The following is a 27,608-nucleotide window of genomic DNA, read 5'->3' on the forward strand; positions in this document are numbered from 1 at the left end:
ACTGTTTTGCAAGCACAGACTGGAATATGTTCCGGGATTCATCCAATGGCATTGAGGAGTATACCACCTCAGTCACGGCTTACAGGCAACATCTACACCGAGCTAAAGGCTAGAGCTGCCGCTTTCAAGGAGCAGGACACTAATCTGGACACTTCTAAGAAATCCCGCAATGCCCTCCGACGAACCATCAAACAGGTCAAGCGTAAATACAGGTCTAAGATTGAATCTTACTACACCAGCTCTGATACTCGTCAGATGTGGCATGGCTTGCAAACTATTACAGACTACAAAGGGAAGCACAGTCGCGAGCTGCCTAGTGACATGAGCCTGCCAGACAAGCTAAATTACTTCTCGAGGCAAGTAACACTGTGATCACGCTCTCCATAGCTGATGTGAGAAAGACCTTTAAACAGGTCAACATTCACAAGGCCGCAGGGCCAGACGGATTACCAGGACATGTACACTGAGCATGCGCTCACCAACTATCAAGTGTCTTCCCAGACTTTTTCAATCTGTCCCTGACTGAGTCTTTAATACCAACATGTTTCAAGCAGACCACCATGGGCCCTGTGCCAAAGAACACTAAGGTAACCTGCCTAAATGACTACCGACCCGTAGCACTCACGTCTGTAGCCATGAAATGCTTTGAAAGGCTGGTCATGGCTCACATCAACACCATTATCCCAGAAACTCTAGACCTACTCCAATTTGCATACTGCCCAAACAGATCCACAGATGACGCAGTCTCTATTGCACTCCACACTGCCATTTCCCACCATAGTGCCCTCCAAGCTCATCACTAAACTAAGGACCCTGTTCACCAACAACTAAGTGGCCAAGCAGGACTAAAACACCAATCACGGCCAGATGTGATACAGCCTAGATTCAAACCAGGGACCTCTTGCACTGAGATGCAGTGCCTTAGAGAGCTGCGCCACTCGGGTGCACCTATCCCTCAACGTCAGCAAGACAAAGGAACTGATTTTTGACTACAGGAAACAGATGGCTGAGCACGCCCCCATTCACATCGACGAGGCTGTAGTGGAGCGGGTCGAGAGCTTCAAGTTCCTCGGTGTCCACATCACTAAGGACCTATCATGGTCCAAGCACACCAACACACCTGTTCCTCTTCAGGAGGCTGAAAAGATTCTGCATGGGCCCTCAGATCCTCAAGAAGTTCTACAGATGCACCATTTAGAGCATCTTGACTAGCTGTATCACCGCTTGGTATGGCAACTGCTTTGGTATCCGACTGCAATGCGCTACAGAGGGTAATGCATACGGCCCAGTATGTCACTGGGGCTGATCTCCCTGCCATCCAGGATCTCTATACCAAGTCATAGTCTATTCTCTCTGCTACCGCACGGCAAGCTATACCGATACACCAGGTCTGGAACCAACAGGACCCTGAACAGCTTCTACCCCCAAGCCATAACACTGCAAAATAGTTTGTTAAATAGTTCCCCAAATAGCTACCTGTACTAACTGCGTTGACCTTTTTTGCACTAACTTTGACTCATCATATACTGTTTACTATATGTCACTTTATTCCAAGTTATATGTACAAAGCTACCTCAATCAGCTCGTACCCCTGCATATCAACTCAGTAACGGTACCCCGTGTATATAGCCAATTTATCGTTACTCATTGTGTATCTATTATTACGTGTTACTACTTTTCTATTATTTCTCTATTTTCTTTCTCTCTGCATTGTTGGGAAGGTCCCTTAAGTTGGATGAATTTCAATGATACCAGCCAGAATATAGCATGAGCTTAAAGTATGGCAACTTGGTATGAACTTTGAACTCTTTTTCACTAAATAAGTGATACCTCCTAGCCGTTGCGTTAGAGCAGCAACTGTAGACGTGGGCTAGGAGAGGATGGACAGAGTATCTGACCCACCACACGACGACGGTACTACCAAGTATCCGTTCTACCACCAGACATTCTTCAAAGGAAAACCCGGCCTTCCATCTACGACCAACCAATCGAAGCGCAGATCAGAGTAAATATTTATTGCATTTTCCTTTTCCAAATGGGCGATTATTTAGAATGCATAAGATTCTGTGTTTACGATAGAGTAGCTGCCTACGGCCCGATAGCATAGCTTCTCCCTTTGTTACTCAGTCTTCCCTCTCTTTCATTCAAAACTCAACCCCCTTTCTTTGTGTAACCAGACATCATATCTGTTCAGCCCGCTAGGGACGTTTCCCTTTATGACATCATTTGTAATCAATGTATGATCCATTCTGTGTAGATGTAATTCTGTGTGATTATTTAGGTATTTAGTAAATAAATAAGAAAACCAAATTTTGCATTGCTGATTCAACTTGTTAGCCAGAGTTTGTGAAGATAACCAAGAATTTACACCTTTCAGATGAGACTGAATAAGGCGACGATTAAATATTGACTGCTACTGATGTAAAAGGTTACCAGGTCTTTAAGAGTTTATTCGGAAGATAACAGCTCTATAAACATTATTTTGTGGTGCCACAACTTTCTAGTTAATTACATTTACATGATTAGCTTAATCAGGTAATATTAATTACAGATAAATTATTTTATAGAATAGCATGTCATATCACTTAATCCGGCATAGCCAAAGACACGACACAGGTATAGCCCTTTTGGGTTCCATGTAGAACCCTTTCCATAGAGGGTTCAACATAGAACCCAAAAAGTATTCTACCTGGAACCAAAAAGTGCTCTGCTATGGGGACAGCCAAATAACACTTTTTTTCTGAGTGTATGCAAGATAGTCACATTAATAACAATAGGCGGAACAGACTCCAAAAGACACTCATTTAACTCACTTCCCTGCTCACGCCAGACAGTGCAGCATAAGCACACATTTTTGACAAATTTATAGAAAATTGTTCTTACAAGGATTAACATGACCAAGTATTATCAATTCCCTACTCTAGTGATGTGAGCAAAGTACAGACATTTTAATTAGTCTGTGATGTGGTGAGGTTGGACCCAGGTACAGAGAAGAGATCAGACGAGGAAATCAGTGGTTAAGGATAAATGTAATACTTTAATGAGAAACGGTAGCCACAGAATCACAGTACACTTGAAAAACAACAAACCCCACATCTCAAAAATGAACTCAAGAAACAACCAAGCTTCTGTAAAGGACTACAGAAAACACACCTCTTTTAACAGGGAAATCATGAGAAAACAGCATTCACCTGAGTGTCGTTAATGTCTCTAGGACGGTCTCTGCCGCCCTCTGGTGATAGGTGGAACCATGACATAATCATCATTATCCATTGTAACCATATTACTGTTAGCTGTGGTGGATGTTTTAGGCCTGTGTTAGCTGTGGTGGATGTTTTAGGCCTGCGTTAGCTGTAGACCTGTGTTAGCTGTGGTGGATGTTTTTGGCCTGTGTTAGCTGTGGTGGATGTTTTAGGCCTGTGTTAGCTGTGGTGGATGTTTTAGGCCTGTGTTAGCTGTGGTGGATGTTTTTGGCCTGCGTTAGCTGTAGACCTGTGTTAGCTGTGGTGGATGTTTTAGGCCTGTGTTAGCTGTGGTGGATGTTTTTGGCCTGCGTTAGCTGTAGACCTGTGTTAGCTGTGGTGGATGTTTTACGCCTGTGTTAGCTGTGGTGGATGTTTTTGGCCTGCGTTAGCTGTAGACCTGTGTTAGCTGTGGTGGATGTTTTAGGCCTGTGTTAGCTGTGGTGGATGTTTTAGGCCTGTGTTAGCTGTGGTGGATGTTTTTGGCCTGCGTTAGCTGTAGACCTGTGTTAGCTGTGGTGGATGTTTTAGGCCTGTGCTAGCTGTGGTGGATGTTTTTGGCCTGCGTTAGCTGTAGACCTGTGTTAGCTGTGGTGGATATTGTTGGCCTGCGTTAGCTGTAGACCTGTGTTAGCTGTGGTGGATGTTGTGGCCTAATGTAGGCCTGTGTTTGTTGTGGATGTTGTCGCCTACTGTAGGCCTGTGTTAGCTATGGTGGATGTGGTATTCTATTGTACTGTAGGCCTATGTTAGTTGTGGTGGATGTTGTAGCCTACTGTAGGCCTGTATTAAGAGTGGTGGATGTTGTAGTCTACAGTATTGTATGCCTTTGTTAGCTATGGTGGATGTTGTAGCCTAATGTAGGCCTGTATTAAGAGTGGTGGATGTTGTAGTCTACAGTACTGTAGGCCTGTGTTAGTGTAACAGTATAACTTTCAACCGTCCCCTCGCGAACCAGGGACCCTCTGCACACATCAACAACAGTCACCCTCGAAGCATCGTTACCCATCGCTCCACAAAAGCCGCGGCCCTTGCAGAGCAAGGGGAACTACTACTTCAAGGTCTCAGAGCAAGTGACGTCACCGATTGAAATGCTATTTAGCACGCACCGCTAACTAAGCTAGCCGTTTCACATCCGTTACATTAGCTATGGTGGATGTTGTAGCCTACTGTAGGCCTGTGTTAGTGGTGGATGTTGTAACCTACTGTAGGCCTGTGTTAGCTGTAGTGAATGTGTTAGCCTAATGTTGGCCTGTGTTAGCTGTGGTGGATGTTGTAGCCTAATGTAGGCCTATGTTAGCTGTGGTGGATGTTGTAGCCTAATGTAGGCCTGTGTTAGCTATGGTGAATGTTGTAGCCTACTGTAGGCCTGTGTTAGCTGTGGTGGATGTTGTAGCCTAATGTAGACCTGTGTTAGCTGTGGTGGATGTTGTAGCCTAATGTAGGCCTGTGTTAGCTGTGGTGGATGTTGTAGCCTAATGTAGGCCTATGTTAGCTGTGGTGGATGTTGTAGCCTAATGTAGGCCTGTGTTAGTTATGGTGAATGTTGTAGCCTACTATAGGCCTGTGTTAGCTGTGGTGGATGTTGTAGCCTAATGTAGACCTGTGTTAGCTGTGGTGGATGTTGTAGCCTAATGTAGGCCTGTGTTAGCTGTGGTGGATGTTGTAGCCTAATGTAGGCCTATGTTAGCTGTGGTGGATGTTGTAGCCTAATGTAGGCCTGTGTTAGCTATGGTGAATGTTGTAGCCTACTATAGGCCTGTGTTAGCTGTGGTGGATGTTGTAGCCTAATGTAGACCTGTGTTAGCTGTGGTGGATGTTGTAGCCTAATGTAGACCTGTGTTAGCTGTGGTGGATGTTGTAGCCTAATGTAGACCTGTGTTAGCTGTGGTGAAAGCTACATTTGTACACAGACATCTGTTTTCATGTACTTGTTGGGCTATTTGATTCTTAATCTATTGAAAAAAAAGGTGTTTGGTTTACTGATAGAAAATACATGATGATTAAAGAAGCTACTTGCATACACTGGCAGGGTCTTTGTATTCTCCTCTTGGTCGTGAAGATGATATGTGGAAGGAAGAGTTAAGTTCTATATATAACCAAAAACACAAAACAATCTTTCAACTCCAACCTCATTTAATAATATCATCATCGTAAAACATGAAAGCACTTTAGTCATTGAATGGTGTCTTTTTGGAACATTGGACATGCTTTATTTCAGAACTTTCACACTTTATTTAAACATCTCACATATACAAAATAGGTACAATAAACTTTGTGGTTTTGAGAGAGAGAGGCCGCCTAAAATCCATTAAAAATGGATAAAATAATGTGCTGTCAGCATGAACACTGCATTGATAGGGGGAATTGAAAGAGTAAAATGTCTGAACAAAAAAGAAAACAAAACTTCCAAGACAAAAAAAAAAATATTTAAAAAACCAGAAACAAAGTCAAAACCAGACAAACATCAGACCAGATTTAGGAAAATTCCACCTGCTTAAAATGGGGTTTATCAGGGGGACCTGTGCAAGACTCATCAAAGTCAATACAAAGTAACACAGTGAGAATGAGTGGTTTCCTGCTTTTCCACAGCTGCATGTTTAGCACCATAGATCTCTGCTTCAAGTAATTCAGCACCTTTGATACAGGACAGAGCTTGAAGCCGTAGAGTTCGTAACATCTACGTTGTGGATCAGACAGCTTCTCAATAGAATTTTCTAAAACACAGGCATGAGGTAGCTTCAACCTTTTTTTTTTTATAAAAAAAAAAAATTGTGGTTTTAAACCTCCTCTTTGGAAGATATACAAAGACCACAAAGTGATGCATACTTTCAGCGTTTTTATTACACTTATTAGATTTTTTACAAAATGTTGACATGTTCCACAACATGGTGTTTTCCCGCGTCTCTTTGGGCTGCTGTATTAATTTGCATTGCACAACGCTCCGTTCAGTCCATTGGTTCTCTCCGATAGAGCCCAGCTTAAGCAAGTGGATGCGCAGAGGAAATGAGCATTCAGTATAAAAAAAAACACACAAAGAAGGGCAGAGATTCTTTTTTTCTTTCTTTCTCCCTTTTTTTTTAATTTATCATGAGTCTATTTATTTGAAACAGACTGGGCCAATGTCCAAACCAAACTCCTGATCAGCTTCACCAATGTCCAAAGGTGCAATGTCGAGGATGGGCAGGCGAGATGGTTTATTTGTTCTGTATTCAATGACTGTCTTGCTCCATTGGCCAGTGTGTCTCTGCAGAGGTAGGACAAAAAGAGAAACCATGTATCAGAATAGTGCACTCAGTATATCATATCTTGAAAACGTACAATAACACCCTACAGTAGAAACCTATTATACTTTAAATAAAGAGTCAGGTTCCTAACTCTTTCACTAACCAGGAAGTTACAGAAAACTACCCTGAGCCTGAGTTCACCCTTCTACCATGCACTGTATCTACTTGTGGGAGTGAACACAGAGAGAGAATGAACAAAGCTATTATTCCAGACATTGCAGTGTAAAAGAAAGGGGACTTACAGTGCAGCCATCCTCCAGAACGTTGAAAGTGAAGCGACTGTTGCCCTCGGCCCTCAGCTCCACGTCGTTGGAGCCCTGCAGGAGCACAGCCTTCTTCAGGTTGCCGTTCTCTCCGTCCATGTACGCCACGCTGTTCTTGCAGTGGTATGTGATGTTCTGGGTAGCCTGGTTGGCCAGGAGACGCATGAAGGCCAGTTGTGTGGCCATGCTCTGAGGGCTCAGGGTCTCGTCGTTGTAAGCAAACTGAGAAACAACATAGGAGGAAGTAAGACAGGATCAGTGTCAAGGTGCAGTATCAAGCATTTAGAGAAAAACCTGGGTGAAGAATCAGAGATCTGATGATCTCTTTCAAATGGAACCTAATGCAATCAGGTTTATGGTGCTGGAGATGAATGTAAGCCAATAACATGGGTCTATACAATACTACTAAAATATGCCTAGAATCAAACTGGTGTATCAATCAAATCAATGTATCTTCCACTCAGATGTTCAAACTGTCTGCTCTTGTCATTAGAATCAGTGCAGGTTCAGTCCGCTCACCTCAGTACCACCGTTAATGGTCTCGCCGAACCAGACGTGCTTCTTGTTCTCAGAGCTCCTGTACCAGTTCTTGCGGGCGATGCTCTCGGGGTGAGGGTGGATGCAGGTGTGTCCGGTGGAGAAGTCGCAGTAGGCCTTGATGGCGTCAGCGATGCAGCCCTGGTTGGGGTCGATCCAGTAGAAACCTGCAGGAGAGCACAAGAAAGAATGACATTGGTTATCATTGATAATGTTATTATTTCTCTTAGTAATACTTCACTGGGGTTTAGGTGTTGTTGTTTTTTTGAGTTTCAGGTTATTATTACTATTCAACATGATACTGTCTATTGTATGGGTTCAATTGCTCAAGGAGAGTATTGATAGTGACATGTTTAGTTTACCTTTATCTAACTAAGCAAGTCAGTTAAGAACAAATTCTTATTTTCAATGACGGCCTAGGAACAGTGGGTTAACTGCCTGTTCAGAGGCAGAACGACAGATTTGTACCTTGTCAGCTCGGGGGTTTGAACTACATATTTTAGTGGTTAAGAGTTTACAAAGAGAGTGTGAGGGTTCTGTGGCAACTCGGTGAGTCAAACTATCAATGAAGAAAAAGACCGATGTCTGTGCCACCAACTCACCGCTGCTCCATTCGGGGTGGCTGAGTCTGATGTCTCTGCAGGTACGGGCGGGGTTCTTCTTGGAGCCCTCGGGGGTGAGCAGGTTCTCGATCTGGGAGTTCAGTGACTTGATGGTGGCGTCCACCTCGTAGTCCTTGGCCCTGAGAGAGGGCTGGTCGGCTCTGTACTCATCGTAACCACCAGACTGGTCATATCCACCTCCAGCGGGACCTGCGGGTCCGGGAAGTCCAGGAGAGCCAGGTGGACCCTGTGGGCGAGAGAAGAGAGTTGCTATGTTAACAGCTAGTTTCTGCCTTCACACCTTAAACAATCAGTCCCCTTTGTCACCAATTCTGTGGCATTTGGCTGACTGGCTGACTGAGGCAGTTATGTGAGTACTAGATATACTCACAGCAGGTCCAAGATGTCCAGGGGAACCACGGTGTCCAACAGGTCCGATAGCACCATGACCTCCAGCTCTACCATCCTTACCAGGGGGACCATGGGGTCCGGCGGGGCCCTAGAGACAAGGAGAGGTGTCAAATACATGTATCTGTCTAGTTGGAAGAAGATACAATGGAGGAAGCGTTTGATGTGGATAGTAATAGTTACTTACTCTGGGTCCAGCAGGTCCAGTGATACCAGCAGAGCCAGTCTCACCAGATGGTCCCTGTAGGGGAGAGATATGATTAGACAGGAGAGCTCAGGGATAGCTAAAGTTGGTCCCTGTATGGGAGAGATACGGTTAGACAGGAGAGCTCAGGGGTAGCTAAAGTTGGTCCCTGTAGGGGAGAGATATGATTAGACAGGAGAGCTCAGGGGTAGCTAAAGTTGGTCCCTGTAGGGGAGAGATACGGTTAGCTCAGGAGTAGCTACAGCATAAGAACATTGTCGTACTGCAAATTATTCAGATATTTAAGTGAAGTGGCTATAAGGCGTCTATAAATGAAATGGTGAAGCCAATACAAACTTGGGCATATGGGATGGGATATTTAAGGATATGAGATTAAATCATATCGAATTGATCTTGATGGATGGAGAATGGATGGTCATAGCAGTCATCATGACTTACATTAGGTCCGGGCATTCCCTGGAGACCACCATGTCCACGCAGACCCTTCATGCCTCTGTCTCCCTTCTCTCCAGCGCCACCCTTCTCTCCACGGGGACCAGCGGGGCCCTACAACACAAAGAGACACAGAACCATAACACAGGTGTGTTATTTCACATTTAGTATAGGCACAACTAGGCTATGGCTACAGTATAGTCTACAGTATAGGCACAACTAGGCTATGGCTACAGTATAGTCTACAGTATAGGGACAATTAGGCTATGGCTACAGTATAGTCTACAGTATAGGCACAACTAGGCTACGGTGATGCACTAAGATAGTTGAAATGATTAGTGGAGTTCTAATTCAGCAGTCCGAGTCAATATGAGGTTAGACAGGGTACTCACGGGGGCACCACGGGCACCAGCAGCACCGACGGGACCACCATTTCCAGTGGGGCCCTATAGAGGCAGAGAGAGAGAAGATATATCCACATCAGCATGCTAGAGATAGAAACACAGGAACCATTCTTCTGTGTAGAGTAGAAGTGATGTTTCTGTTTCATGTGAATGCTTTTTTTCTATAATTATTGTAGTATTTATTTAACCCTAATTTGACCAGGTCAGTTGACTGAGAACACATTCTCATTTCCAGTAATGACCTGGGGAATAGTTACAGGGTTATATGGGCACGTGAAGAAGGAGCCTCTCATGGGAAAGCTTGCGGAAATACTGTAACACCATGACATTGCTAACATGGACTCCACCGTCCTTCTAGAGACCAGGTAAAACGTGCCCTTCGTCAACCCTGTTCAGGGGGTCCAATTCGGGTAGGGGGGGGCACTTACAGACTCTCCACGGTTTCCAGGTCTGCCAGCGGAGCCAGCGGGTCCGTTGGGTCCAGGTTGTCCAGAGCTTCCAAGGGCTCCAGGAGAACCAGGCTCACCACGGTCACCCTGCAAGTTGAAAGTTCAAGACATTATAGTTTTAACTGATATTCATATGAACTTAACATGTTCCTGAGATTAAGTTTGTAAAATGGAAGCCAAAGGGAACATTTCCACTCCACTACAAGATGGATTTAGTCCTGAATTCAGCTCAGGTGAACGGTGCCTTAAGTACTGTGAGGTATAAATTCCACTCCGGGGTGAAGTTTTCCCAAGGTAAAAATCTAGGATCAGCTTCCCCTCTACCAATCGTAACCTTAACCATTAGAAGGGAAAATGCTAAACGGACCCCAGATTAGCGTCTAGGGGCAACTTCACCCTACAGCATAACTGACAGAGAGTGTACCTTGAAGCCAGCAGCTCCGGGACGACCGGGAGGTCCATCGTTGCCAGAGTTACCCTGTGGGGTGACACAATAGCATGTTAATTGTGTTGCCATGGGAACTGTGGGTGAATTAAAATGTAGGATTTGGGCCATGTGTCTAGAATACAGGCTCTGAGTACTTGTTTAACACATCAAACAATCAAACCTTACCTCACGTCCAGCTTCTCCCTGAGTACCAGTCATACCGGGCATGCCAATGTTACCAGAGGGACCACGGGGTCCAGAGGCACCAGCAGGTCCAAGTCTACCAGGCTCACCCTGAATGGCACAGAGTATCACAGGGTCAACACAATACAAACACATACCATAGTAAGTAACTATGTACTGTATCCATAACTCAATGGATCGCAGCGCAAACAAATCTGGTTGTCTGGGCTCCACCTGTCTGGAATAGAACTGTGATTTGCCCCATTTGATCAAAATCATTCCCATAAAATATGACAAATTGCTATTTTTACAGAGCCCTCTTGTTTGTTCTGTGGCCGGATGTGTCTGCTAGGGCAGTCTGAATAATGCTTTGAAACAGAAGGTGTGATGTTCTCACCACAGCACCAGGACCGCCAGGAAGACCCTTGTCACCACGGGAACCAGGCAGACCAACGAAGCCAGAGGGTCCGAGCACACCTTGGGGTCCAGCGGTACCAGGAGCACCCTGAACAGGGACAGGAGATCAGGAGGTGAGAGTGGAGAAAAGCAGAGAACAGAGAAAGAAACACAATCACTTTCCCCCATCATCTCCATTAGTGGTGAATGGGGGTGTTTTGTTATGCAGCCCAAACAATGAAAAGCTAGCCTGGTCCCAGAATGGTTCTGTGCTGTTTTGCCAACTCCTATGGTCCTATGGCAAAACAGCACAAACAGATCTGGAACCAGGCTAGTGAAAGCCACAGCATAAATCCTTTATTGAGGAGAAGCTTACTGAGGCCTCAATGAGAGTTATGATGACTTACAGGAGGACCGCTCTCTCCACTGGGTCCCTTGTCTCCAGCGATACCAGCGGGTCCAACAACTCCCTGCTCTCCCTGAGGTCCACCGGGGCCAGGATCACCACGGAGACCACGAGGGCCATCCTTGCCAGCGGGACCGGCGGAGCCAGGGGGCCCAGAAATACCCTGTGTGTAGGGAAGAGGATAGGTGGTTGTTGAGAATAAAAAGTGGGAGGAGTATCTGTGTATGTTTGTTCAGAATCAGCCAGGATGTTATCACTGATAAGAGACTGACATGAGTGAAATATGAACACAAGGGGTTTGAATAACTACATGATGTCGACAGCATGATATTGCTTCTAAGTACAGATGTAGGCTCTTAATTCGAGCCAATTTGCTATAGCAAGAAAATAAACCTGCAGCAATAGGAAATGTGGATTATTATGAATGCACATTTTTGTAGAGGTTGATCATTTCTTTGTAAGGGAATGTCAAAGTCTAAATTACAAACTTAAGAAGCCTTTTTAAACCTCAAACACACCACACATTTTAAATGTGTAAAAGTTATCTTGCAACAGGGTGATCAAATTAAGATCCTACATCTGTACAAAATGGCACCTCCGCGTGTTTGTGTGTGTGTTAACACTACTGCCACACTTACAGCGGGACCGGGGCCTCCAACTCTACCGGCAGCACCAGGGAAACCGGTCAGACCCTGAAGAGAAAGACCACACACAAAGGTCAAAGGTTAGAAAGGTTAGAAAGCAGCCAAGGTCACAGAGATATGGGGTGTCGTTGTGTGTGATATCAGTGACAGTACTTACAGAAGGTCCAGCATCACCACGACCACCAGGAGGACCAGCGGGTCCGCTAGCACCCTAGACAAGCACAGGAAGTCAGTTTGCATCATCTTCACAAGTAGAGGATATCATTCCCAGTGAGGATGTACATCTTGTGATAATAACATTTGCCACTTAGCAGAGGCTTTTATCCAAAGCGACTTAGTCATGCCTGCATACATTTTACATATTGGTGGCTCCTGGATCAAACCCACAACCCTGGCAGTACAAGCACCATACTTTACCACCTAAGCCAAACAGGACCATGTCCTGCATATAATTGTCTGTGTGAATGATTCAGTGGATTCCCATTGAAGTAGGTGGTAAGAATGGGCTGTGTGTCGCACACTGGAAATAAGAGGGCCAACTAAGTAAGTGACTTACAGAAGGTCCAGATTGGCCAGCAGGTCCAGCAGGGCCGGCGGGGCCGACATCTCCCTTTCCACCAGCGGGTCCCTTCTCTCCTCTAGGGCCAGACTGACCATCAGAACCCTGCATGGGATGCACAGACATGGGTCAGAACAGAGCCCACAGAACAAAGGCTGCAGAAACACAAGGTAGTGTGAGTATATGTGTGTGCACACAAGTTTGTGTATGTGTGTGTATGAGTCTGACACTGAGAGTTAGTTTGTGTATGTGTGTGTATTAGTCTGTCAGACAGTGAATTAGTGTGTGTGTTTGCGTGTGTGTTTCCATGCATCGGTCAGTGAAGGAGTGAGTTTCCGTGTATGTCTCCATGTTAAAGAACATCACTATATTTTGATGCATACATGTATGTGACATGTTTGTGTGTGGTTTCAGGGTATCAACCGAATGAGTACTTACAGGGGGTCCGGCGAAGCCGGGAGGCCCAGCAGGTCCACCCTCTCCACGCTCTCCCTAAATCAGAGCAGGAACACAGAGGCAAACGGTCAGAGGAGCCCCTCCATGTACAGTAGAGATATACACATCCATCCAACCATCCATCCAACCATCTATCCAACCATCCAGACAGATAATCAAGCATCAACTAGACACTGATATAACATGACATTGTTGGATTCTATCTTGAAATATACTTATTCCTGTCGTCATACTAGAATTTATTGAATACTTTACATCTATAAGAAATGTATATGTTGGGGTCAATGAAGGGTGAATAGGAACTCTGTGTACAGAAAGTTACTGTGTGAGACAAGGGGCAGTACAGAAAGTTACTGTGTGAGACAAGGGGCAGTACAGAAAGTTACTGTGTCAGACAAGGGGCAGTACAGAAAGTTACTGTGTCAGACAAGGGGCAGTACAGAAAGTTACTGTGTCAGACAAGGGGCAGTACAGAAAGTTACTGTGTCAGACAAGGGGCAGTACAGAAAGTTACTGTGTCAGACAAGGGGCAGTACAGAAAGTTACTGTGTCAGACAAGGGGCAGTACAGAAAGTTACTGTGTGAGACAAGGGACAGTACAGAAAGTTACTGTGTGAGACAAGGGACAGTACAGAAAGTTACTGTGTCAGACAAGGGGCAGTACAGAAAGTTACTGTGTCAGACAAGGGGCAGTACAGAAAGTTACTGTGTCAGACAAGGGACAGTACAGAAAGTTACTGTGTCAGACAAGGGACAGTACAGAAAGTTACTGTGTCAGACAAGGGGCAGTACAGAAAGTTACTGTGTCAGACAAGGGGCAGTACAGAAAGTTACTGTGTGAGACAAGGGGCAGTACAGAAAGTTACTGTGTCAGACAAGGGGCAGTACAGAAAGTTACTGTGTCAGACAAGGGGCAGTACAGAAAGTTACTGTGTCAGACAAGGGGCAGTACAGAAGGTTACTGTGTCAGACAAGGGGCAGTACAGAAAGTTACTGTGTCAGACAAGGGGCAGTACAGAAAGTTACTGTGTCAGACAAGGGGCAGTACAGAAAGTTACTGTGTCAGACAAGGGACAGTACAGAAAGTTACTGTGTCAGACAAGGGACAGTACAGAAAGTTACTGTGTGAGACAAGGGGCAGTACAGAAAGTTACTGTGTGAGACAAGGGACAGTACAGAAAGTTACTGTGTGAGACAAGGGGCAGTACAGAAAGTTACTGTGTGAGACAAGGGGCAGTACAGAAAGTTACTGTGTCAGACAAGGGGCAGTACAGAAAGTTACTGTGTCAGACAAGGGGCAGTACAGAAAGTTACTGTGTCAGACAAGGGACAGTACAGAAAGTTACTGTGTCAGACAAGGGACAGTACAGAAAGTTACTGTGTGAGACAAGGGGCAGTACAGAAAGTTTCTGTCTGTTCAAACATTTTATTGCTGAAAATGAATATTTCTACAGAAGGAGGTAAAGAGCAAAAGTCTAGTCTCAGTTCCTGATAAAGGCAGGCCAGTTTCTGTAGAACTAGGACAATGTGGAACTCAACTCGAGATAAGGTCAACAGTTGGAGAGAAGAAACCTCTGGGAGGGGGGCCAAAGGGGCCCTCCCCGAAGCCCACCTAACTACAGTCCTATCACACACGTCTATGACAACAGCAGTAAGAGGAACAGGCTGAGTTCCTGCCTAGCAACAGAGACAGATTGTTTATCTTAGACATACTAGGAGGTGACTCCGCCTAGTCAGAAGGCATAAATATGCTTGTGTGACTTGTATGTTGTGTTTATTGCTGAAGCACCCAGTGGGTTGAATGAACTTGGTATGAGATTTTTCTAGTCGTCTGTTTGAGTTTTTACTCTGTTTGTTTAAAACCTAACAACATGATAGTGTTGATTGATATAGCGTCTATATTGGGTAGATATTCTGAATATTAGATCATGTTAGTCCTTAATTCCTTTGATGAGGGGTGATGAGCAGACGTGTGATAATGTGTTATTGATGTGTGATAATGTGTTATATAAGTGTTTGTAGGTACTTACACTGGGTCCACGAAGACCAGCAGGTCCGGCAGGGCCGAAGGAGCCAGACTCACCCTGAAAGAGAGCAAAGATGAGAATGTGTGGGTTGAATCAATCCAGTCTGTATAACTTTGATCAGTCAACCCTAGGCCATTCAAGTTCCACAGAATATCTAGTATTTAAGTGTATTGACAAATTGTTTCCAAAAAATGGCAAAATAGTTGTTACTATGACTACCATCATCAACTGCCATATGCTGGTAGATGAGTTTGAAGTATGATGATGTATAATGGAGCAGGTGTCCAGGCAGTGTGTTTTCTGCCAGGTTCATGTCCAGCGAAAACGTTTTGAAACAGGGTGATGCTTGTCCAATTAGAAATGCTACTTTCTGTTTTCCGATACAAAATGTAAAAAGAAATATGGGTGAGCGGTATGGTGTACCCTCCTGAACATGACCCTGGTTTCCATCCTTTGGAGATGACATCAGCTGTTGTAACCTCAGCAGTGTGCAACTGCAAACTGCCCAGCAGATGGCGAGGTTGAGATTCTAGCTTCACAAGCTGTGGCAGTTGGTGTGCTCATAGTCCTTCTGTTTGGTCTGTAGTAGACAGGCATTTGTTGTTGTCCAAATATTCAGAATGACCACACTCGACAATATGGTCCAGTCCATATCTTGATCACTTGTGGAGAGCCAAAGAGTCTTGAAATGGCCATTGACATCATTTCTCCTCTGAAGGTCAAGCCAAAGAGTCTTGAAATGGCCATGGACATCCTTGCACCTCTGAAGGTCAGTGAACATTAGGCCTACTCCATCTTGGATGTCTTGGAAATGCACAATCGTTGACAAATCTTCCCTAAGTGAGCCCCACAATATTTCTCATCTTCTGAACCAACGTATTTCCTTCATCCTTAGATATCCTTTCATGTGTTGAAGTTAAAGGAGCCAATATTCAGGCTGTTTACCTTTTCACCATTAGCACCAGAAGGTCCTGGGGGTCCACTTGGTCCGGGACCACCCTAGAAAGAGACACAAGGTAAAGTCAGACTAAAACCCAATAGAGACAGAATAACAATGAATTGGATGTTGTTTTCATTGTGAAAGTGACCACATTAGATGAGAGAGGAACTTACACGGGCGCCGTCTCTTCCCATGTTACCCTCAAGTCCTCTGTGTCCACCCTCACCCTAGATTGGAAAGGGGGAAAAGACATGTTACAGTCACTCCTTTAAAATAGCCATTATATACAGTTGTTTTTAGTCTAGGTCTATCAGATAAAATCAGTATTTCAAATTCTCCCAGTGTTTGTACTGTAGGACAACTTTATCAAGCACTGCATTTCACATCAGCATATCAGAAATTTACATCAATTATAGCTGCTATGCAACTTTTCACATGATTTCTGTTTTTCTTGTGAAATGTAACTTTTTTATATGTTTACAGGCGGCATATTTTGGGGGGACTTACCTTCTCACCCTTGGGTCCGGGAGTACCACCAGCACCGCGCTCACCGGGCATACCACCGGGTCCTTGGTGTCCGGCGGCACCAACAATGCCGACAGAACCAGGCTCTCCCTGAAACAGAGACATTGGTGAAGAATGGTTCCACCTATAAGCTATCCAACTCATGGAGCAAGCTCGTGAGTGGTTAGGAGCTTCATCTGACTGCAGTGCTTAAAAGAACAGTGGTCTATTTCTCATACAGAATACACCAGTACTATCAGATCTGTCATTCATATATTTTGTTTATACTGACTGTAGGGCCAGGAGGATTTCCAGACCACATGACCTGACCAGGTGAACAGGACAAACTCTGGGCCTTGTTTACTAAGCCCTTCATAGAGCTGTGCTCACCTTGCCACCATCGGGGCCAGGAGTTCCAGCAGGTCCACGAGCACCGATGGCTCCCTGAGATCCGGCAGAACCAGCAGGACCAGAGTTTCCACGCTCTCCCTAGGTACAGACATAGAGAGAGAGAGCAACAGTCAGCTCCAAGGCTCTGTCATGGGCACACCACAGTATGTATACATTACAAGTGTGTGGATGTGAATTGTATATAAAAATAGGGTCTAGTTAAAGCCTATATAGGGCCTTCATCCTACTTAAGAGTACATGTAAATGGGTGAACAGCAACATGTGTTTGGTTGACCAGCTGTTAGAAGATCATACTTCATATTCTGTGAGAGGGATTCATGAGTGGATATACCTTGACACCAGCGGGTCCTGGGAGTCCCTGGTCTCCGGGCATACCCTGTTGAGAGATGAATGCTTTGTTAGTTAAAAATATTACAAAACAATGCTTTGTTAGTATTCTCACTATGTAATATTTTGCACTATTAAAATTAAATATACTGAAATTAACAGTAAGAGGTAACATTTCTATAAACAAAAACATATTTTGCTGTTAGTGATTGTGGAAATATATATATATGCATTTGTGGATGTTGGTTTGTTATGGCTTTGTGGATGTACACTGGGTTTGTGTTACAGGTCAAGGTTTGTGGATGTACACATGGTTTGTGTTACAGGTCAAGGTTTGTGGATGTACACATGGTTTGTGTTACAGGTCAAGGTTTGTGGATGTACACTGGGTTTGTGTTACAGGTCAAGGTTTGTGGATGTACACATGGTTTGTGTTACAGGTCAAGGTTTGTGGATGTACACTGGGTTTGTGTTACAGGTCAAGGTTCTAGGTTGTGGATGTACACTGGGTTTGTGTTACAGGTCAAGGTTCTAGGTTGTGGATGTACACTGGGTTTGTGTTACAGTTCAAGGTTCTAGGTTTGTGGATGTACACTGGGTTTGTGTTACAGGTCAAGGTTTGTGGATGTACACTGGGTTTGTGTTACAGGTCAAGGTTCTAGGTTGTGGATGTACACTGGGTTTGTGTTACAGGTCAAGGTTCTAGGTTGTGGATGTACACTGGGTTTGTGTTACAGGTCAAGGTTCTAGGTTTGTGGATGTACACTGGGTTTGTGTTACAGGTCAAGGTTTGTGGATGTACACTGGGTTTGTGTTACAGGTTTGGTTACTCACTTGGTTGCCAGCTTTGCCTGCCTCACCGGCAGGTCCAGCAGGGCCGGGTAGACCCTGGAAACCTGGTGCACCAGAGGGTCCCTGCTCTCCCTTCTCACCAGCGTTACCCTGTAGAAGAGGATGGCATCAAGTTCAATCAAATCAAATACAGTTCACTGTAAGATAAGATTCTAGTTATTACATGTGTGTATTTAAATGAAATAGTGCAGACTACTTACAACGACTCCAGCTGGGCCGGGAGCTCCATTGTTGCCATCAGCACCAGGGCCACCCTAAGCAGAGACAGGGAGAGAGAGGTAGGTGAATGATCAATGATCCATGATAGTTTGCTCAGAGTTTATCCTGGAACTCATGATTTGAGGAAACACAACTCTATTGTAATGACTGACAATAAATCTAGAGTAAGTAATACATTTGTTTGGACTGTTTGGCTAGCGTCCTGTCAGTCCTACGAGGTCACAGATTTAGGATACTCAGCGTTACCAACTGCAAATTTGAGAGATATCTACCATAATAGTGAATTAATTCCCTTTTACAGTAGAGAGTTGATCATGTAATGAATGTTGTCTGATGCAGGGGTATTTACTCTCAGACCAGTAGAGAGTTGATAATGTAGTGAATGTTGTCTGATGCGGGGGGGGGGTATTTACTCTCAGACCAGTAGAGAGTTGATCATGTAGTGAATGTTGTCGGATGCGGGGGTATTTACTCTCAGACCAGTAGAGAGTTGATAATGTAATGAATGATGTCGGATGCGGGGGTATTTACTCTCAGACCAGTAGAGAGTTGATAATGTAGTGAATGTTGTCTGATGCGGGGGTACTTACTCTCAGACCAGTAGAGAGTTGATAATGTAGTGAATGTTGTCGGATGCGGGGGGGGTACTTACTCTCAGACCAGTTGAGAGTTGATAATGTAATGAATGATGTCGGATGCGGGGGGGGGTACTTACTCTCAGACCAGTAGAGAGTTGATAATGTAGTGAATGTTGTCGGATGCGGGGGTATTTACTCTCAGACCAGTAGAGAGTTGATAATGTAGTGAATGTTGTCGGATGCGGGGGTATTTACTCTCAGACCAGTAGAGAGTTGATAATGTAATGAATGATGTCGGATGCGGGGGGGTATTTACTCTCAGACCAGTAGAGAGTTGATAATGTAGTGAAAGATGTCTGATGCCGGGGGGTACTTACTCTCAGACCAGTAGAGAGTTGATAATGTAATGAATGTTGTCGGATGCGGGGGTACTTACTCTCAGACCAGTAGAGAGTTGATAATGTAGTGAAAGATGTCTGATGCCGGGGGGGTACTTACTCTCAGACCAGTAGAGAGTTGATAATGTAGTGAATGTTGTCGGATGCGGGGGGGGGGTACTTACTCTCAGACCAGTAGAGAGTTGATAATGTAGTGAATGTTGTCGGATGCGGGGGAGTACTTACTCTCAGACCAGTAGAGGGTTGATAATGTAATGAATGATGTCGGATGCGGGGGGGGGGGGTACTTACTCTCAGACCAGTAGAGGGTTGATAATGTAATGAATGATGTCGGATGCGGGGGGGGTACTTACTCCCAGACCAGTAGAGAGTTGATAATGTAATGAATGTTGTCGGATGCGGGGGTACTTACTCTCAGACCAGTAGAGAGTTGATAATGTAGGGAATGTTGTCGGGTGCGGGGGTACTTACTCTCAGACCAGTAGAGAGTTGATAATGTAATGAATGTTGTCTGATGCGGGGGGGGGTACTTACTCTCAGACCAGTAGAGGGTTGATAATGTAATGAATGATGTCGGATGCGGGGGGGGGGTACTTACTCCCAGACCAGTAGAGAGTTGATAATGTAATGAATGTTGTCGGATGCGGGGGTACTTACTCTCAGACCAGTAGAGAGTTGATAATGTAGTGAATGTTGTCGGGTGCGGGGGTACTTACTCTCAGACCAGTTGCACCAGTAGGTCCCTTATCACCACCCTTGCCAGCCTCACCCTGGAGGGTGAAAGGGAAGAAGAGAGCATGGAAATGTCAGATGAACATCATGTTGATGTACAGACCATCATCAAGATAAGTACAACTCTTTCTACTCCTAAAATCATTCTGTCCAAATGTTATTTTATCCTTCAATATCACTTCCTTTTTACACTTTAGATCATAATCTGTCCATAGCGAAGTGCAACAAGACCCTAGCTTTCTCTCTCACGGTCCAATCTCAAGTCATCCTCTAGCAGATCTCCTTCCTGGTTTTACTTGCTGGTTCTACTTCCAGTTTCTACTTACTCCAGGTCCCTTGGGGCCGGGGAAACCGATGTTACCGGGCTGGCCTCTGGGTCCAGTTGGGCCAGGGGGACCAGTGCGGCCATCCAGACCAGCAGCACCCTGGAAGAGGACACACACAAAACAACGGGAATCAGATATGACACACCACCACCAGATGGGTGTTAACATTGGTGCTGCATTGGGTGGGTAACCGTACCACCAACACAATGTAAGTGCTTTAAACCAATCCATTACCAAGGCACCAGTTTTATTGTATACTTTTTTTTATGATGTAGAGCATTTGAAAGGATCAATATTGGAGATGACGTGTTTGATCACTTACAGATGGGCCTTCTTTGCCTGGGGGTCCACCCTGTCCAGAGTTTCCAGGGAGGCCCTATAAACAGACAGAACTTGTTAGTCATTCAGCATCACAGCTAGAGAACACATGCTATATTTGGTTCAGAGATTAGACAATCAGAAAATCCATTACACATCTGATACAAATATATTGATTGACAGGTGTGTGTGACACTTACTCTGGCTCCAGTCAGACCAGACTCGCCAGCACGACCGGCATCACCAGGGGCTCCACGGATACCACCAGGGCCGGTGGCTCCACGAGCTCCGGGCATACCCTGTCAGAGAGAGGAGGAGGAAGAGCAACCCATGAGTACAAAACAGTCACTAAATTAAAAGGTAAAAGTCTGTTTTTTTCTGCTTTTGAACAATTGTCATCATGGTAAATCATATTTTTGGTAACTTACAATGGGACCACCTCTTCCCTCCAGACCAGGCAGACCACGAGTTCCAGCACCTCCCTACGACACACACAGAGAGAGACATTATTCAACCATAACCACTCATCTGCAACTTATATCAAACACACCACAAAATATTTCCCTAGCCTGGGTCTGGTAAACTGGGTCTGGGATAATATACTCACTCTAGCTCCACGCAGACCAGCGGGCCCGGTGGCACCAGGCTCGCCAGTTGAGCCTCTCTTGCCCTCCTCACCAGCGGGACCAGCGGCACCCTGGACACCAGAGTGACCCTGAAGGAGAAAGCAGAGACATTAGAGACTGCCACAAACACACACCATGTACTGACATAATGCTAGAGCATACCTATACTGCTAAATAGCAGTAGTATGGATACTCACAGGCTCTCCCTTAGCACCAGAATCTCCCTTTTGTCCAGAGGGTCCAGGGTCACCCTGCAGTCAAAGAAACACAGAAACATGATCCAATCACTCAATATTCATACCGATTGTGTGAATAAAGTAAATGTTCTGTGAAAAAAGTTAAGTGTTGTTGCATTGGTTTTTAGGTCCAACAGTACTCACACCAAGGCCTCTAGCTCCAGTGGATCCTTGGGGGCCCTGGGGGCCGGGACCTCCTCTTGGGCCAGGGAAACCAGGGGCTCCAGCAACACCGGGGAGACCCTAGAACACACACACACAGAATGGAAGAAATGATGAGTAAGGAGACAGCTGAAGGACCTACTGCATAAACATTACCATACCATTACCTAATCACATTACCCAATATCCAATGGTTTCACTATAACAGTTACTTATGGCTAATATCACATGTATATAATGTGGGAACAACTGAAATAAGTTCTGTACATCATGAATTCCAAAGGTAAAGTGATTCATTGTTGATGTTATTTGAGTGATATTTGCTGTTGTGCTACATTCATAACTCATATCTCTGTACAAGTTCAAGGATCAAGTGAACAAGATTTTACATCTTGTCTGGCCCTAAATTACCATTGAACTGTCAATCTAGTCTACCCACAATGCAACTATGGCCAGAATACTTACAGCAGCTCCCTTGGCGCCGTTGATACCGTTGTTACCAGGGTTACCCTACAAGGAGAGGAGACGGAAAGAGAGTGTTGCAGACAAGTGTGTGGAGTTGCCAAGACGACAAGAAACCATGATGCAAAATAATGACGCTACATACAGTACATCAGGAAAAGAGAACCAGAAAACAAGACAGAGCCTTCAATATGCCATGTTTCACACTGAGAATGTTGTGGTTTATTGGTATCTGTGTATACTTACAACGGGACCGACGGGGCCAACAGCTCCATTGATACCGGGCTCTCCTCTGCCTCCCTGAGGTCCGGATGGGCCATTGGATCCAGCACCTCCAATCTCTCCCTGTAATAGAGTCACACCATCCAGTGGGCTGTTTTAGGATGCTATATAGATGTTGTATAGATGTTTTATGGTATATAAATCCTCATGGGAATACTATGTTTGGAATCAGTAGTTTGGTCAATGTGATTGGTCCCTTTACAGTAAACCAATCAGAATACCGGATAGTGATAACCAATTAGAGAGTCATGATGTTTTGGGTGTGGAGAAAGCTTCTTAGATGTGCCTTTACAGTTCCCAGAACTGTGAATCTGTGAATCTTCCTTGGTGTCCACACTAATAACGTCTATGATATTCTACAGATGACATTCTACAGGTGACGTTCCAAGGATGATATACTAAGGATTGTGATAATGAAGAACTGCTCTGGAGATGACCATGATGACATCACACTTACCTTGGGGCCAGGGGCACCAGGGAAACCAGGGGGGCCAGCTGCTCCAAGAGGACCCTGTGAAACAGGAAATAGAGAGAGAACATAGTTAAATAGAGGTCAAGGGTTACAGTAAAGGGTGTTAGATGAAGCTACCCCTAGAAGCAGATGATTTAACTTCAGTTTTAGCATTTCCACCTGTAATGATTTAGGTTATGATTAGGGGAGAGATCAGATCTGGGCCACAGTGACTTCTATCTGGCATTATATTACACAACAGAGGGGTCACATGTATGTGATCCATTAGGTTAAGAGGTCAGAGGTTATTGAGTCAAAGGGGGAGCCGGACTCACAGCAGGGCCGGCGGGTCCAGTGCTTCCATCAGCACCACGGGCACCAGCTGGTCCAGCAGGGCCGGCACGCCCTCTCTCACCATTCAGACCACGAGAACCCTGGGGGGAGGGTAAGAGAGAGAGAATGGTTGAGGACAAGTGCACTGGGATTTTGTAATGTGTCTGTATGTACTGAGAATGTGTTGTATATAATGTATTCCTGGTTGTACAATTGATGTCCTCATCTCCACTGTGTGTGTCCTTTGCAATCAGCTATGTGAATGCAATGTCTTTTCAATGTGACAAATGGTAAAGAATCATTGTGAGGTACATTCAGACTCTATGCAGGTGACATGTTTCATTAGTGATACATGTACATATGCCTTGCCTGGCACCTGACATTTCCCTCTAGGGAACAATACGAGGGAAAAGACAAGGGTGATGTCGTGTGTGAACTTACAGCTGGTCCGGGGGTTCCGTTAGCTCCATGGGCACCTGTCTCACCCTATGTGAGAAGCAGAAGAACACGTAATCAGATGACAGGCACTCATAGGAGGTAGAAAGTTACGATGAGTTTGAACTCTGGGACATATCTAGATTGGTAAGCATGAGTGTCCTAAAAAAATGTATTCTCTGAGATTTAGAGAAAATACGTAGTACTATGTATGTTAGTGGTTAAACAAGAACTGGCCTTTGAGTAACTGCTATCAACGTAGAGTGATTGAGACTAAACGTGTGCTACTGTACGTGAAACTCACTTTACTTTTAGGTGTTACAGGGCCTGTTTCTTGGACCCAGATTAATCCTATACGTGGAATAAAAAGTGTGCACAATGGATCTCCCCATTGAAAGTGTTTCCTAGTTCTGGACTAGGCCTAATCTGTGCCTGGGAAACCAGCCCACAAAGATGAAAGCTAAATCTCTGTTACACCTCTGTATTAGACCTCTTGTGAAATATGTTAGATTTGCCAGCGGTAAGAGAATAAACTGTGGAAGGTGTGGCTGCAACGTTACCTTAGCACCAGCGGTACCAGACTCTCCCTTGCGTCCATCCAGACCATTGTAACCCTGGAGCACAACGAGAACAGGTTAGCATCCTGAGACTATACACAACTATTATAGTCTAAAATCAATTAAAACTGTAAAATATGTATATCAAATGATATTTTGTCCCCCATATCATTCAGAGCACATTGATTAACTGGTGAGGGAGTTTTTGGTATGATCATTATCTAGAGATCTCGGCTTCTTGCATTCTATTTGATATGGGATGCATTTTCGCTCAGCTTCATGGGATACAACTCCTCCTAACTTCCCATAATCACCACAGTTTTACCTTCATATCACAAGCTATTCCCTTCATAGTGCACTTGACTGGAGCCACAAAGGTCAGAAGTAGTGCTCTAAATAGGGAATAGGGTGTCATTTGAAATGAGGGATATGTGTGCAAGAGGAAGCAGGTGGAGATGTGTGGGATACCGTGAGATACATCTTTTCAGAACATGACAGGGTCACATTCAGTGAGGTGCAACATTACAGAACATCCAGATAGAAATGTATTACGTAGAATAGACACGCTTCTGTCATGTGGAATAGGGAATCACATCAGCTCTATATAGGTCACCTCTATCTGTAACCTTCAGAGCATTGCACCCACCTGAAGGCGTTGGGAAGACATTAGGAGTGGCAGGGCCTAGCATGTATTTATGTAAATACTCACTCTGTGTCCCTTCATTCCAGGAAGTCCAGGAGTCCCAGGGAATCCACGAGCACCCTACAGAGGGAGAGAAGAGGTTAGAAAAACTCTTTCCCTGCATATTTTAAGTGATAACACTTAGTGGGTTCATGCATATTTAGTGTCAAATGTATATTTAGTTTACAAATCTGTCAGCTCCGGACATTGCCCTTACCTGAGTTCCGGGGCCACCTCTGTCACCAGGCTTGCCAGGTCTGCCGTTGTTACCCTACAAGTGAACAGACAAGCTGCATTAGATGTGTATACTGTAGGTCCACTATCATGAAAGCATTTGTAGCATTTGTAGTCTGTAGATTTGCCACATTCACTTGTCGCCCCAGTAGGCAAGTAGTGCCACAGTTAATTATTTCAAAAGTTAGACCAAAATAATGCAGATGATTTTAACTGTTTACTTACATCCTCACCAGGTTTGCCAGCGGATCCAGTGGGTCCACGAGCACCAATGGAGCCCTTGGATGAGAGAGAGGTCACAGGTCAGAGATCAGGGTTCAGAGTTAAGGGCACTTTCACATTCTAAGTTCTAGGTTCTAAGTTATAAATTGCCTTTCTGTGCAGTAGTGTCAATTAGTAAAAGGCTTGATGATTAGTTGACTAATGAAATTAGGTGTGCCAGTTTAGGTTAGAGTTTCATCTTACAGTCTGTCCGGGCTCTCCAGGCTCTCCAGCGTGTCCTGTGAATCCTTGGGGTCCCTGTTGATGGGAAGACACATCAGTGAGCCATTTTGTCCAAATGAGACAGAAATAAAACAATGATATCAGTTAGGTGTAAGGAGCAGAACCAGGAGTTATTCCATCCTGACCATGTGATCTGACCAGGTCACTTAGTCAAGAAGACCTCCTGGCCTTTGTGTTGAGTTTATATGAGAGAAAGACAACATTGAGTCATTTGACATATTACATTAGTGAACTACTTACAGGGGATCCGGGAGGTCCGTTGGGTCCTCTAGATCCCATTAAACCCTGAAGAGAGAAAGACAAATCCGATTCAAATAAGATCAAACAAAAGTACCTACATCATTTCAATACTGTTCAATGAAAGTGCACATCCAATTTCGATATAAATATGTGTATGGGGGAATGCAATTGGAAATATGGCAACCCAAAAACGTTTGCATAAAATCGGGGAACGCATGCCTATAAAAATCAAGAAATGTATAAGGTCTTATCTGAAATGAAATGTATGAGATCTTATCTGAAATGAAAGGATTAAAGGATTTGGGAGGAAGGGGAATACAATTGGAAGAGATTATAAGGGCAATTGGTTGCCCAATTAGTATTATATTGGTAAACACTTAACTATGAGAGGGGTCACAGCAGATAAAGAAATAACTGCAGTGCACCTATCATGTCCAGAGTTTGGTGTAATATTCTGGCAGCTGCTCCATGCAGGACGATGAAGAGGTTATGATCAGTGGCATAACAGTGCATGATCTACAATGATCTATTCTATACGTTGTTTCTGGCTGAATTCCAATATAGACCCAAGGGCACTGAGAAGATTGGGAATAGGTAGAAGCCTTATGGTTATAACTCTACCTTGCCCTCTCATAGGCCAGGTGGAATTTTTACAACATTACTTGCTTACATCCATCTTATCAGATCCACACAAGTGCCTAGGGACCAGGGGCTAGGCAAGGACTAGTGCCAAGGGAATATGCCTATGGACTAAATAGGGACAGTGCCAGGGGCTGGTGCCTTGTAGGTGGTGGCTAGAGGATAGTGCCAAGGGGTTAGGGGTGAGGGTTTAATTTGGGGTTAATTCATGGTCACCCTCTCCCTCTTGGGGCCTCACCATTGGTCCAGGTCCGGGGTCACTGCCCTTTCCTCCATCAAACTGAGCAGCAAAGTTCTGGCAAAAGAAAAAAAGGGACACAAATCATTAGCACACAAATTAACAAGGAATAAAAGCCATGTCAAGGTAATTATGATAATATACATGTATTGTGACAAATAATAATTGCATAGTAGTCATAAATTCCATTGGTTAATCCCAGATGTTCGGTTGAGGGTCTTGAGACATGAGAGTAGTATTCCTTAGTGTCAAGCATGATGAACCACAATGAACAATATTGACAAACTGTACCAGTATTGAACATTTATTTTTGGTCTAAAACAAAATAATCTCATAATATAAACTCACTGAACATACAATCACCATGTTGTGTGTAATAACATGGTAGTAACTATGTAACAACAGCACTGGCAGCTATGTTTATGTTTTTACTGTGCCACAGGGTCATTGTGGGGTCAAAGGGTCATAGGCCACAGGGTCAAAGGTCAACAGGGTATGAGTTCATCAGGGCATGAGGTCATGGGGTCAAGACTACCCAATTGAACCCATCCCTAGTGAGTAAGGCACACTTTGAACACTTAACATGGCTGATTTGAAAGAGGAACCAAGTGCCATCCCTGATAAACACACCAGAGCAGATGGGTGAAAAATGTTGGGTGAAAAATGTCTGCCATCTTCTGAGGGAAAAATTACAGCCAGTGAAAAAATGGATGACATTTTCTGAGTTACAGAACTGTCAGTAATTTTTTGAGTGAGAAAATGAGGGTAATCTTCAGTTACAGATCTGTCAGATATTTTCAGAGTAACAGAACTGTCAGTCATTTAGAGAAAAGTAGGGACATTTTTAGAGTAACAGAACTGTCAGTCGTTTAGAGAAAAGTAGGGGCATTGGTGGTAAACATAATAATATAGGTGAACTTACTCCTCCAAGTCCAGGGGGACCAGGGGGGCCGGCAACGCCGGGGAGTCCAGCTTTACCATCTCTTCCATTAGGA

General features: G+C 44.5%; 1 protein-coding gene across 1 annotated transcript; it reads right to left on the reverse strand.

Moving 5' to 3' along the window:
- Positions 1 to 5,360: 5,360 nt before the first annotated feature.
- Positions 5,361 to 27,608, reverse strand: LOC135549652 (collagen alpha-2(I) chain). The gene is made up of 46 exons (XM_064979824.1): positions 27,536 to 27,608; positions 26,614 to 26,670; positions 25,737 to 25,781; positions 25,458 to 25,511; positions 25,218 to 25,271; positions 24,976 to 25,029; positions 24,786 to 24,839; positions 24,080 to 24,133; positions 23,526 to 23,570; positions 23,087 to 23,185; positions 22,758 to 22,811; positions 22,265 to 22,363; positions 22,022 to 22,066; positions 21,539 to 21,637; positions 21,356 to 21,409; positions 21,140 to 21,247; positions 20,961 to 21,014; positions 20,733 to 20,831; positions 20,537 to 20,590; positions 20,215 to 20,313; positions 19,873 to 19,926; positions 18,162 to 18,215; positions 17,944 to 18,051; positions 17,114 to 17,158; positions 16,762 to 16,860; positions 16,375 to 16,482; positions 16,041 to 16,094; positions 15,873 to 15,926; positions 14,931 to 14,984; positions 12,883 to 12,936; positions 12,442 to 12,549; positions 12,043 to 12,096; positions 11,880 to 11,933; positions 11,243 to 11,404; positions 10,837 to 10,944; positions 10,443 to 10,550; positions 10,254 to 10,307; positions 9,809 to 9,916; positions 9,369 to 9,422; positions 8,983 to 9,090; positions 8,527 to 8,580; positions 8,323 to 8,430; positions 7,932 to 8,178; positions 7,312 to 7,496; positions 6,772 to 7,014; positions 5,361 to 6,489 (listed from the first exon to the last, which is right to left on the reverse strand). Exons 2-46 carry the CDS (start codon positions 26,614 to 26,616, stop codon positions 6,343 to 6,345), a joined length of 3,813 nt encoding a protein of 1,270 aa, XP_064835896.1. The 5' UTR covers positions 26,617 to 26,670; positions 27,536 to 27,608; the 3' UTR covers positions 5,361 to 6,342.

Source organism: Oncorhynchus masou, chromosome 12 (genome assembly GCF_036934945.1).
Source record: "Oncorhynchus masou masou isolate Uvic2021 chromosome 12, UVic_Omas_1.1, whole genome shotgun sequence".
Classification (NCBI taxonomy): Eukaryota; Metazoa; Chordata; class Actinopteri; order Salmoniformes; family Salmonidae; genus Oncorhynchus; species Oncorhynchus masou.